The sequence below is a fragment of the Aricia agestis genome, chromosome 4, assembly GCF_905147365.1.
Source record: "Aricia agestis chromosome 4, ilAriAges1.1, whole genome shotgun sequence".
NCBI lineage: Eukaryota > Metazoa > Arthropoda > Insecta > Lepidoptera > Lycaenidae > Aricia > Aricia agestis.
This window is the reverse complement of record NC_056409.1, coordinates 5,372,522-5,386,470: the sequence shown is the minus strand read 5'-3', so window position 1 is coordinate 5,386,470 and position 13,949 is coordinate 5,372,522. Positions and strand designations below refer to the sequence as shown.

Here is a 13,949-nt window from a genome sequence, read left to right as displayed (position 1 = left end):
AAGGAACCAAATTCAAAACTTAATCCATCTTCAAATTTCGTCATCTTCCTTTATTCAACTTTCGTATTGGCGCATTGAATGCGTCAACGAACGCAATGCCAACTTCCTTAGTTTTTATTATTCGTAGGGTAAATAAGTATTTGAGTAACAACTCACTTCGACGTTACAAGTAAGGTATACTTGATCTGTGTCAGGGAATCTGAAGGCGCTGACTTTACTGTAGGCAATTAGCGTTGCTCCACTTGATCCCGTGTTAGTTGACTTCTCGAAAGGCTCTATTAACTTTCGTTTCCTGTAACAGATGTCACTCGTCTCGGTAAATATAGAATTTCTTTAAGAATAGTTATAATCGGGATGGTTGATTTTGTTTGTTGGAACTAGCATCACGATACAAGAGATTAGTGTAATTAAAAATTATGTAAATAAAAATTGATTCACTGAAATTAATTTTATCCGTCAAAGTTCTTCATAACTTACTTCGGACAACCCTGTTTATCTGTCAATTGTATTTTGTTCGTATTAGGATCGTCGTATGACTCGCCATCGTATGCCCAGCAGTCGTGGACTTTCAGGCTGTATTGCTTCCTAAGATCCTTCAGGTATATCAATATCGTCAAATGTTCTCCTATCTTGATCGAGTTTTGTAACGGCGAGGTCTGAAAATAAGGAATGAAATAAGGTATTGATTTTTAAGCTTTTTACGACCTAAATTTTTAATTATCTACTTATCTTCGTGTTCTAATTACCTCTTTATCAAACAGCGTACTCAAAGAGACATTAAATGCTCACGTAAGATTTATTTAGCGATTTTTTCATGTAAACTCAATTCAATTACTGCCAAAGTAACAACTAACTTACGTCGGCTGCAAAGCTAACTCCTCAGTTCCAAGTTCCATCTCATCTATACTTACATTAGGGAAGACACCCCTTTGTATGTCCATCCAGCACTCCACTCCACCAGCCGGACCCTGTACAGCGACTACATCCAGCATGTCCACCATGAATGGACGCAGCTTGAGCGTGTGGGATTCCTCCCTGCGTCCACCAGTCGACACTTCGAGTGCAGTGCTTGCGCATGATACCTGGAACGATGAAGAAGATACATGAGAAGATTATCAGGATGACTAAAAAGTGGACACTCCACCTGTTTGGCGTCTAAATTAATGTCCATCTTTTCATGCCCCTATGGCACTCCTGCCTGCCTAGCATACGCCAACGAGATATCTCACTCTACATATTTTCTCGGTGTTTGATGGTTTGTCTCTTCATCTCTATTGACCTTAGCATGAGAAACATTTTTTTTTCGCGTAGACCTGTAATCGAAATAACTCATTTTTATAGAGTTTTGTGAGATTTTGACATTATGAGACGAGTAGTTTTTAATTATCGCGAGAGTGAGATATTTCGTTGGCGTATGCTAGGCAGGCTGAGATCATAATATAAATGTCGATCATGTTGACAATAGCAGAGTGGTTGGAATGTGTCGTTGCTATAAAAATATTATGTCAAAGTTTTGGAATTAGAATGGGTGGAAATAGTAATTTATTGAAGCTTAACTACTTGATACAGTCATCAGTAATATTTATAAATTATAATTTATACAATCATTATGCGTAATACATGCTACATCGTTACTAACCATTTTTATTAAATATGCATTAATTATATAAATGCTTGTTAAATTATACATAATTGTTTTAATAAAATGTAAACCGGTAAAAAATTAAAATATGATAACAATTAGTCATTAAAATATTTAATATTTCAAAATAAAATGAACAAGGCTCAGTTTCGACATAGTCAACTGTTTTAATAATAATTGTTTTATTCTTTAGGGTTGTTAAAAACGTTCTAGTTATTTTATTCACTTATTAACGGCTAATTTTAAATTGTATTTGGGTGCTTAAAATTGATTATTATTTGTTATCCAGTCAACTTCACATCACTTCGGAAAATAAAATTGACGTCATTTTGACGTGTTTTGAGTTTTCTCACCTTACACACCCTCCCTGGACTTCAACGAATATTTCAAGATGAATATAAATTAAATTGGTTCAGCCGTTTTCGAGTTTTAGCGAAACTGAGAACTCATTTTTATTTATAAAGAAGATTATATTTAAGTGAATTTATAATAATTTATTATCTAGGGTAGTTATTTTTATATTTATGTAAGCTGACGGACCAATTATTATTAGATAATTATTATTTATGAAAAAAATATCTAAAATATATTCGTTTATAATAAATCTTTGACTAGCTAGCCTATCTATTCGATATTTTTCATTTGCATTATGGCAACCGAATTTAATAGATAGCTAGTAAAACACCCTTTTTGTCATTGTTTAAAATGAATGAAATAAGTAAATAGCATTGAAGTGATTGAATTAGAACACGAACTTGATGCATTTCAATTTCTAGCGTTTCAAACCTACAGGCTTTCAAATAGTTGAATATCACAAGACTTACTTTTCTAGCGAAATCATATGGCCCCTGCACGAAGTCGTCTGACTGGAAGACGAGGATGTTGTCGATGGTTCCGCAGGCGTTACACAGCGGCCGCGAACCGCAGCCGTCCAGCGGCACACGGAACGAGTACCGCGTCTGACTTCCGCCGGATGATACGTACCTGAAATACGGTATTTATTAAACATGAAAGGGATAATTATATTCATTAAACATACACAAATGCTGAAATTTAAAAAAATATTCGACAATCAGATTAAGGTGCACGTTAACGGCACCATAACTTTCAGGATTAATCCTGAAAGTTATGCCGTTTATAAGACATATCAAGGTAATGTTTAAAGAAGAATTTCGTTCGATTTTTGGAGTGTTGGCAGGCTATTTGATTGAATGGGCGTGCCATCAATGCACACATTTAGAACAAGACCTGCTATAATACCTATTCATAGATAATAATTGGTAGTTCTGATTACAAGGAAGCACACAGTGACTTGTTACTTTATTGGTACATTACGGGAATCTTACAAAAGAGGTCGCCAAAGCAAAGATAATGCGAAATAAAGCTTTGAATCAAAAGTTACTAACTTGCACTTAGGATCGTTCAGATGTCCTTTACTGTAGATGATACCATCGAAGACATCGTTGAATTCGACTGTGACTTCTATGTGTCCGGCGCCGCATTGTACGTCGATGTCGGGAGAGAGGGGAGAGTCGGCCGACCTAGACCCTCTCATGAACCTCACTCCTTCCTCCGAACTCTCCTCGAAGAAGGAGAGGTCATTGCTCCCCGCTAGTTGGCGGTTCAGCTCCGCTGCCGTGAGCGTGCCATCTGAAACAGCTGTAGCTAGCGACAGCTACAGGTAAAGACAGATAGTCAGGGTTCTCTAGAACAGGGGTCGGCAAGTAATTTTTGGTGGGGTCCGGATACTGTGGGAAAATTTTTACGAGGTCCAGAAAAAACACATTTGTCCATGTAGCTTAAAAATATTATTTTAATCAATAAGGGTACGTATACCTTATCGATGAATTCATTGATACTTGGTATAAGATACATTATAAATTACATTATTTCGCGATTCGAGACTCGCGGTCCGCCTGTTGCCTACCGCTGCACTAGAACATTTTTTTTGATTACAGTTGTAAGCTAATTTTTTGTGAGTAGCTTCATTTTGATAAGACGAACAACATTTTATCTGCGAAAAATCCCGAAAGTGGTAGTTAACAGAGTTAGAAAGGATTTCATACTTTCATTTGATGGTCCTAAAATATGGATTGTCCTATTTGTAGGACAATGTAACTCTTAAATTATATTACTAATAACGTATCAATATACAAAAAATCTGCTGGTTAGGGTTCCCCTTTAGGGTTCTGTAATCAGCAAAACTTGGTTAAAGAGTCTAGGGAACCCTGACTAAGAGTGCTTAGTCAAAATTCGCCAATTCGTTAGCCAAGTTAGATGTCAAAATTTAATGGGATTTGATATCCAAACGCATGATTGTCTGTCTGTCTGTCTGTAACCTCCTCACGCCTTAACCGCTGAACGGTTTTTTCTAAAATTTTTGCTAAAATTTTTTGCTAAAATTTCGTATGGGGATACTTTGAGCCCCGGGGATTTTGCTAAAATTTCGTATGGTATCCCCATCGAAATTTGAGCACATTTGAGTACACATGATGCTTCAACTCCCAAACGCCCACAACATGCGGCCGCGATAACAATAGATAAGCTATTGTGTCTGGTTCTTCGACGATCGAGGTATTTAATCCCGAAAAAACAGTAATTTTCAAATCAAATCTTTATAAACGTGGGCCTTCATAATAATAGTCAAGCTGATATTTAAGACAAAATAATAATACTTAATAATAATATTATCATTTTGTCTTAAGTATCAGCCAGATCATTCATTCATTATATTATAATGAAATGATCTAGACGACGAAAATTAATTAACAAAAAATAATGTGTTGACCAAAAAGATTTTAGATTAGTGATGCACATTGCTCAAAGTGGCCTCGTCCAACTCACTGGTTTCTGTCAAAAGGTCCAATCGTGAGATACACAAGTCTATGTTTCAAATTATCGCGTTATCTTGATTCTTATTGTTAGACATGTTCTCAACGATATTTTTTTTCTCTCTCACGAATTGTTTCGTTATTCTTTCCGAGTTGAGTAAATAACTAGCCTCAGATACGTAATGTTGATGTGAGATAGGTTTATTGGTTGTAGATTTTGGCGTCCCGCAGTCTATGCCTAAAGGTTATCGAATCTATGATAGACTCGTCTCATCTGCCCCCGTAGACAAGTGGCAAAATGCTAACGCTAACGCTAACGCTAGCGCTACAAAATGTATGGATTTGACATTAGTATTCGCTAGCGAAGCGATGACTTATGTCAAATCGCATACATTTTGTAGCGTTAGCGTTAGCGTTAGCGCTTTGCCACTTGTCTACAGGCCCAGTATGGTGCGGATATATGGTAATATTCTGTGATATTGATAATCACTGGTTAGTGACTATTAATAAAAGTGACTGCGTACAAAACTAAAAGTTTTTCCTCTTATACAAAATACTTTAACGGAGTAAAATTAATTGAAAAACATGTAATTGAGATATCTGCTGTATTTCACCATGGGGCCTGTGCCCCAGGCAGTAAGTTCAGACTGCGGCCGAATTTACACTTTACAGACGTAGAATAGACAGCTTAATTATTATAATTTCCTTATCTTGCCCACGGAATAAAAAATATAATAAAGATGTCCCATTGGTTCTAAAAAAAACACTTCTCTAAGCTACAGGATCTCTGCTTATTTTGAGAAATAATTGTATGTAAATAGACATACATGCTGTAACAAAAGTAAGTGATAATAATAATAGTGATAATAACAAAACTTTAGGGTGTGTATGTGTCTCTTGTATAGAGTTCACTGTGTAAGTATTAGCGTTGAGAGAGCAATTTTTTTGGAAAAAAAAAATTATGGACAAATTAACGACGATGGAACGCTGGCCCATACGAGTACAAATAAAAAAAAGTGCCCTTTTAGCGCACATCACAATGAACTCTATATAATATAAGGAACACATACACACCTTAAAGTATGATTACCTACTTAGTTTTGTTACCCACTGTATATAAACGGCCGTTCCCAATATTTGATCCATCTCTGGTTTTGCCCTACTAGAGATAGGAATAGCTCACAATTGACATAAAATATATGTCCCTAATGTCTAATGTGAGCTATTCCTATCTCTAGTAGGGCAAAACCAAAGATAGATCAAATATTAGGAACGGCCGTAAGTCAATCAGTTATCGATGATAGACCACTATTAAATCATTCAGAACGTCACGGCCACCTTGTATGACTTAACTTGTGCTCATTGACAAAAGCTAATATTACGTTAATAACTAGTTATATAACTGTATAGTTGTTACAGCCGTTTGTTGTGAGTTGTGACTAATAATAGGCGTGGCTGTGGGTCGCTTGCTGTAACCCTTAAGAGGGTCAGAGGTTAAGATTATAATTATAAAACTTTAGGTTAGTAACGAAATTTTATGATTTAGGGTCACAATTTCTGCGACGACCTCTGTGACTCAGTTGGTGGGCGAGTTGGTACACGGAGGTCACGGGTTCTAATCCCGCTGATGGAACAAAAAGTATTCAATGTTCCTGGGTCTCGGATGTGTATTAAATATATTATGTATAATATAATAAAAATCTTAAATTATGTATAGTATAAAAGTATTAAATATATTATTTCTGTTGTCCGGTACCCGTAACACAAGTCCTTTATATAAGTATATATAAATAGGGTCTCATCGAAAACTGAAGTTAAAATTACATTGGTAAAGACTAAAGCTTGATGATCAGGGCCGGTAGCCGAGTCGTTTTCTTTATAATTAAAATTAATGGAATTGACATTAAGCGAGTCGAACGTCAACGTCATAAACGAACTCTTATGTCAATTCCGTACATTTTGATCGGCAATTCTATAAAGAAGCGATGAAGAAAAAGTCTTGGCTAAAAGGCTTTTCCCATAATATTGATACTATTCATTGGCGGCGAAATCACTTAATAGCAGGTCATAAATCTGCTCATTTTCCGATTTTATTAAGAAGTAAGTATGTAATGATATTATATTACCTGAACGATTGCTATCAGTGCCGCTATGCGCATGACAGCCGCTTCATGGGGACCTGAAACAATTTAAAATAATTTATATTATCTATATACATAAAACTCAAAGGTGACATGGTGACCTATCAACGCACAGCCTAAACCACTGGACCGATCGGGCTGAAATTTTGCATGCAGGTAGATATTATGACGTAGGCATCCGCTAAGAAAGGATTTTGATCAATTCCACCCCAAGGGGTTAAAATAGGGGATAAAAGTTTGTATATAATAATACTTCTTAACGCGAGCGAAGCCGCGGGCAAAAGCTCGTATGGAATAAAATAGGCGTTACAATCGTTAAATTATATTACATGCCTAAACCCCGATTGCACCAACGTCTGTCAGTGTTAGCAGCTTGTTAAAATGTCATGTCTTCTCTTTCATTCATAAGAAAAACGAAAGATGTAACGTGATGCTAATTCAAGTGTTAACTTTAACAGTCGTTGGTGAAATTGGGGCATAATATCGTAATAAAATAAATGTTTCTAATAATAAAAGCTCAACGATATCGTTTAGCCAAATGTTTATAGGAAATAGGCATCGTGTCATTTATTACGAAAGAATAACATTTTTTTTTTAATGAAATAAGGGAGCAAACGAGCAAACGGGTCACCTGATGGAAAGCAACTTCCGTCGCCCATGGACACTCGCAGCATCAGAAGAGCTGCAGGTGCGTTGCCAGCCTTTTAAGAGGGAATAGGGTAATAGGGGAGGGTAGGGATCTGAAGCGAATAGGGGAGGGTAGGGAAAGGAATAGGGTAGGGGATTGGGCCTCCGGTAAACTCACTCACTCGGCGAAACACAGCGCTAGCGCTGTTTCACGCCGGTTTTCTGTGAGAACGTGGTATTTCTCCGGTCGAGCCGGCCCATTCGTGCCGAAGCATGGCTCTCCCACGTATAATAATTTCATGGTATCTATAATGTGTTTCATTTCTTACAAATAAGACCTAGGTAATTTGGTTTTCTCCAACAAGATCCGAGCAAACTCAATAAAAATGTTTAAAGCCATTTTACAGACTGCGGTGTTGATGATGTCGAATTCTTAAAGATTTTTATGGAAATAATCCTTATATTATTCATATTATGTATATGTATTATTAATCCCAATAAAGCATTGAATGTGCACGGTAATCTCCATATTAGTGTCAAGAGGATCTTAATAATAATATCTCATACATTGGTTTCGGTGACGGTAGCAAATTTCATAAAAACAAGGCCAGTTACGCAGGTGTGCCCAAGACGTGTGTGCGCAGTACACAAGAGTTCTCTCTATTCTTTTACTCTAATAACCCTATGGGACGGACAGACGACCGACACGACTGGCTAGAGATCATGCGAAAGGCTGACTTTCCATAAACCCATCTGACGCATGGGTCTTGTCAATCAGGTGATTAGTCTGTATTATCCTAACCAAAACGGAAATAAAACGTTTCCAACGCGGGAATCGAACACCCGACCTCTGAGTCAAGAGCCGCACTCTAAACCACTGGACCATAGCATAATATAGAGCAAGGGTCACCAATTAGTTTCGCTTGGGGTCCATTTTAAGAAATGAAATGACCTTCGCGGTCCGCATTTTTTTTTTTTTTTATGAAATTAGGGGGGCAAACGAGCAAACGGGTCACCTGATGGAAAGCAACTTCCGTCGCCCATGGACACTCGCAGCATCAGAAGAGCTGCAGGTGCGTTGCCGGCCTTCTAAGGGGTAATAGGGGAGGGTAGGGAAGGGAATAGGGGAGGGTACGGAAGGAAATAGGGGAGGGTAGGGAAAGGAAAAGGGTAGGAGATTGGGCCTCCGGTAAACTCACTTACTCGGCGAAACACAGCGGAAGCGCTGTTTCACGCCGGTTTTCTGTGAGGACGTGGTATCTCTCCGGTCGAGCCGGCCCATTCGTGCCGAAGCATGGCTCTCCCACGTCAAAAATATTACCATATACCTATACATACCTATTTTATCAAAAAAAAATATAAAACAAAGGTAACTACGGAAATTACAAAGTTATTTATATTATCGATGAGAAAAGTGTAATTATTTTTTGTAGCTAATTATTATCTCTCTGATGTTTAGAGTAAAATTGGTGCAAGCTATTGAGTATTGACATTAAATCCTGGAGGTTCATCAGTAAGTCGAGACCGAAATTTATTTTCGAAAATGCTCGGTCCGCACACAATGGGTCGGCGGTCCGGATGCGGACCGCGGTCCGCCATTTGGTGACCCCTGATATAGAGTATTTCGCAAGGTGTCGCAACGAGTGATTTGTCACGATTTAACCAATAAGTAAATGTCGTTTTATTTTCGCATCTCGACAGGTCAATGCGAGTTGCCACATTGGCCTAATCTTCATTAAAACTTCGGTTATAAACTTAATTGTTTATGTACAGGTCGTGTGTTGCAATGTTTGTGTGGGCTCTGCTTATAAGGTTTATATATTTTTGTACTTTTAGCCATAATATTAGGAGGTATTAAGTTATTTGTTATACAGAGTTTTTATTTCGGGAAAAGTACAGTAAAAACCTATGCCCAGCAGTGAACGACTATAGGCTGATATGATGATGATGATGATGACAGTAAAAACCTAACTAGTAAAATGCACATACAATTAAATAATTCGAGTATATTCCTAAGTATTATTAGATCTTATAATGCATTTTTTTCAATAATTTATTTTGACTAAAATGTTTAAACCTCCTGAACAAATAGTTGTTGTAATTAAGTGACATTACAATGATACTATTTTAATGTCCATGGGCGTAGCGAGGTACGGGCAGGGGGCAGCAGCAGACAAGATCGATCGGTTACTAATGCTCACGAATTTCATACCTAAATGTGGAGCGGAGAGAGTAGAGGGGTGAGAGGGGAGGCATTAATTCCCAGTTTGCACGCTCATATATTTTTGTTTTTTATTTTTATCTCACCTTCAATACTATTGTGAGATACTCTTAAGGTAAAAGTCACGAATTCGAAGCCTAGGATAAACCCCCCCCCCCCCCCCCCCCCCCTAAATAGAATCCTGGCTACGCCCGTGTTAGTGTTAATGACACTTACTTGGCGCATAAAATAAATATAATAACAGAAAATGGAGTATGCACATTTTTGATAATGCATTTAACACGGAATTAATTGTGATGTAAATTTTTATGGCGGTGTAAAAATATTGTTCGCCACTCTTGGCCTAAAGTATGAATGGCAAAACGCAGCGGGTGCTTACAATAAAGATGTTATATCATCGAGGATTGCACTGGCCACTACATAAAAAGAATTTACAACTTCATGACTTTTTATGACATCGTTTATTTTGTTAATTAATCACTTTAATTACTTTTACATCTTTTTTTTTATGAAATAAGGGGGCAAACAAGCAAACGGATCACCTGATGGAAAGCAAATTCCGTCGCCCATGGACACTCGCAGCATCAGAAGAGCTGCAGGTGCGTTGCCGGCCTTTTAATGGGTAAGAGGGGAGGGTAGGGAAGGGAATAGGGGAGGGTACGGAATGGAATAGGGGAGGGTAGGGAAAGGAAAAGGGTAGGGTATTGGGCCTCCGGTAAACTCACTCGGCGAAACACAGCGGAAGCGCTGTTTCACGCCGGTTTTCTGTGAGGACGTGGTATTTCTCCGGTCGAGCCGGCCCATTCGTGCCGAAGCATAGCTCTCCCACGTCAAAATCAACATCATCGTTAAACCTACCAAAAGCAGGTTTAATAAATTTTTTTTTACGTTTAGTGTAGTTTTATGGCAAAGTAGTACAAGCACGTAGATTCACATAGAGTACCTACAGACTAAAAGTAAATTATTAATTTCATAAAGGCGTCGTAAATATGGTATATACCTACGTACTAAAAACTTTATAACATTTTTTTCTTACATGATACATAATACTACATGATACTATTAGAAATAAGCAGACCCATTCTTACTGTGTAACTATTATTTTGTAAAATATGTTTCTTGTGCAAAATAAAAATAATATATCATAGTTTAATGAAGAGTTTATTATTTTAATTTAACATAAGTTATTAATTTATATACGTGGGCACTAGTCTTATCCTTCACCTTTCAGTTTAAGAGAATAGAAACAATTATTCAATAAAGGATGAGTCAGTACACACGTTTCCTTACATTTCGCAACTCTGTGCACGAATTGTAAATGGCATAAAAAACGCCAGCGGCAGGTCACATGTTGAACTCTCGTTCCACATTCAAAAACAATTGATTTTATCTGGCACCAACATGTCTGCCATGGCCGACGACGGGTCAGAAATCGAAAGTGAATGAATGAACGTTTAAAAATAATTGATTTGTTACACATATGAATACAAGAATGTCTGTCACACGCTTCAACCACTTATTTTAATTAAATTCGGTTTACATATAATACTCGATTCGCAGGCCGCAGGAAAGATACTTTGTAGTTCTAGTCCGGGAAAAATGTTCCCGCCAAAGCACCAAACAGGTGAATAAAAAGCTACATTTTTTAATTATTTTAAATATTTGGTCAGCACAAATTATTAGTATGGAAATATATCGACATGTCAACGAATCTCGTAAAAAATCTGTCTTTGTTCGCGATCTAGCCATTGTGTCAACGATACGTATCGGAAGTAGTAATTATCCAGACAATATAGTTCCGACATTCTAGCAGACAATCAGCGTTATATTTCATTACTAAACAATAAACATTATTCACATTCAATAGTGTGAATAGATAATTAAATCGCAATTAACGTCATACTAAATACACTTTAGCAAATACATTTTAGCTATAAGATATTTACTATCCGTTAATTTTAACTTAAGAGGGCGACTAGCCCAATAAATCAAACATCGTCCTCTCTGCACACTCACGCCCGTCTATCATGTTATGCCAGGTGAAAAAGGACGACGCGGAATCATCGCCAAGTTAGTTTTTTCTTAATAACTCGATAAATATACAACATTTTAAAAATCTGCTAGGTCATATTCTCAATGATAGAATATTATACAATGTGTTAAAATATGAACTTAGTGTAATGCACGGTTATGGCAATATTTGAAAAAATAGTGAAAATTAGATGCATCTTTGTGATTTTTTCTATCGTGAAAATTTTAAGATATTATCGTGTTTTTGCTCAGATTTCTTTGAAATATAATGTTATCTCTTATTTTAGAAAATGAAACAATTCGAGGCTTATTTTCAAGTAAGAAAAATAAATTATAAAATTAATAATTTTGGGCTAGTCGCCCCCTTAATTGGACCGCTTATATTTCAATTTGCTCTTCTTAGCGTATATTAAATCGCAAAGGAAAATTGTATGCGAAATTCTAACTCAAGATGAGCTGAGCAGATGTTCTTTTAGAAAATTTTACTACAATTTTAAAATCGTATCTACTAATTAAACACCCAAGATAAGAAACCCTTGACGCGTAAAACTTCTTATAAGTAAACAGTTTAAGATACGTAACAAGTAATTTAAGTTTATATCAAGAATAATAATAATAATAATATACTTTATTGCATTCCACAAAATAATACAAGAAAACACTAAAATCTGAAAAAGACAACACAATTCTGGCGGCCTTATCGCAAAGTAGCGATATCTTCCAGGCAACCAAAATAAATGTACTTGATTCTTGTCAAAAAATGTAAATTACTTAATTTAAATAAATTACGCGCAAATGATAAGAGCTGAAATGAGGACCAAGGTTACACACTAGACGAGGCGCGAGGCGCGGTCGTTATCGCGGCTCATCTGATTCACTGTGGGACTGTGGGTGCGATCTGACATTTGCACTCTTGTGCAACCGATCATCATAAAAATTGTAACCATCAACGGAAAAAAGGGAGACTTCCTTGGAGAACACATTAAGACCAAGATTTTGTGTGGGCTATTACCGCCGCTTGCTCATACAAATCACAAAAAAATGTTCTTTTAGCGATGCTACTTTCACAGTGAACTCTATATCTAAGGGACACATACTCCACACCCTAAAGTGATATCTCTTTGTTTGTTACACTCTATATGCGAAGCAGTTTGAGTATCTTTATTATTTAATCTTCTATTATTATGACAGTCAAGTTAAATACCACCTTGTAATTTTTATTGTTGATTAAAATAAATCGTCTCAGATAATGCACTACAAATTACCATTTTAGTAAACCGCAAGCTTCAAAAGGCGAGGCCAAAATAAATGATTCATAAGTATCAAAATAGACGAACTTAAACTATAATTACTGACCCAATGACGAGTAACCGCAAACCGAGTTACATAAATAAAAAAACATTTGAATTCGAATAAAAAATTGTCACGCTAAAGGCCGTACTCAGAGAGGTTTAATGTTGACTCTACCGTACATTTTCAGTGAATCTATTCATTAAATTAAAGTTAAGTCATCATTAAAATATATTTCTGAGTGTCGTAAACGGTTGAATTTTTCGAAAAAACTTAGGCATTTCGGCCCGAAATTTTTTCGGCCGAAGATTTCGGCTTATGCAATAAAACTGTTGTTACCTAAGGAGGTTATTAAAAGATCGAAAATTTATTGTGGGATTGTATTTAGCCTTTTATGTTTGATGTCAGGGTCAGATGACATCATGGCCCTTTGACCGGCCGAACGGGTTGCTGGTTGCGCTTCTTCAGCGCTGAATTATAAATTGCGAACCGACATCTGTCACGGCGAAAATGCACCAATCATCTCATTTCATTGAGAGTATTTTGTGTTGAAATTGTGATCCATATTGATATTATTATTTCGAAAATGTGTCTGCCTGAGCTGTTAAAGTTGGTGAATCGATTGAGATTATTTTTTTGCGGTCTTTTATAATCAGTAAGCAATATAATTTTTAATATAGCTTTGTTAAACTCACGTCACTATAGTACTCAACGTTAACAGAATTCTTAATCTTAAGTATGTACCTAAACATTACCATCATAGATATAAACTACATAAAGTTAATAATATTATGTTGTGTATGCGAATGCAAATTTACCAGTGAAGCGGATCTTAATACGTGAAGTAAAACTATAATAATTTTACCATTCTAATTATTGTTGTACAGTCATTTTAGCTATATGCACGGTATATGAAACCGATTCTTTTATCAAATTTGGTAAAGTAGTAAACCAGAATATTAAATCGAGCGTAGGTAGGTAATATTTCGTTGATAGATTTATTAAACATCAATAAATTTCAATGGAAATAATAAAATTTAACAAGTCATATTATACTTGATAAATCGAAACAAAATGTTGTTTGCCTTGTAGACGCATTGATAAAAATTTATGTTTTTATTAAACACGTGTGTTAGACATTAAATTAATTTTTTGTTATTTTAATA

General features: G+C 36.3%; 1 protein-coding gene across 1 annotated transcript in view; it reads right to left on the bottom strand.

Moving 5' to 3' along the window:
- Positions 1–13,949, bottom strand: part of LOC121726065 (mucin-2-like) — a 48,118-nt gene that overhangs the window by 9,167 nt on the left and 25,002 nt on the right. Inside the window, exons 2-7 of the mRNA XM_042113291.1 lie at positions 6,600–6,652; positions 3,049–3,317; positions 2,467–2,626; positions 912–1,082; positions 478–656; positions 157–292 (exon numbers count right to left, since the gene is read on the bottom strand). Of these exons, the coding sequence (XP_041969225.1) occupies positions 157–292; positions 478–656; positions 912–1,082; positions 2,467–2,626; positions 3,049–3,317; positions 6,600–6,632 (948 nt within the window). The 5' untranslated portion in view covers positions 6,633–6,652. The remainder of the gene's footprint in view (positions 1–156; positions 293–477; positions 657–911; positions 1,083–2,466; positions 2,627–3,048; positions 3,318–6,599; positions 6,653–13,949) is intronic.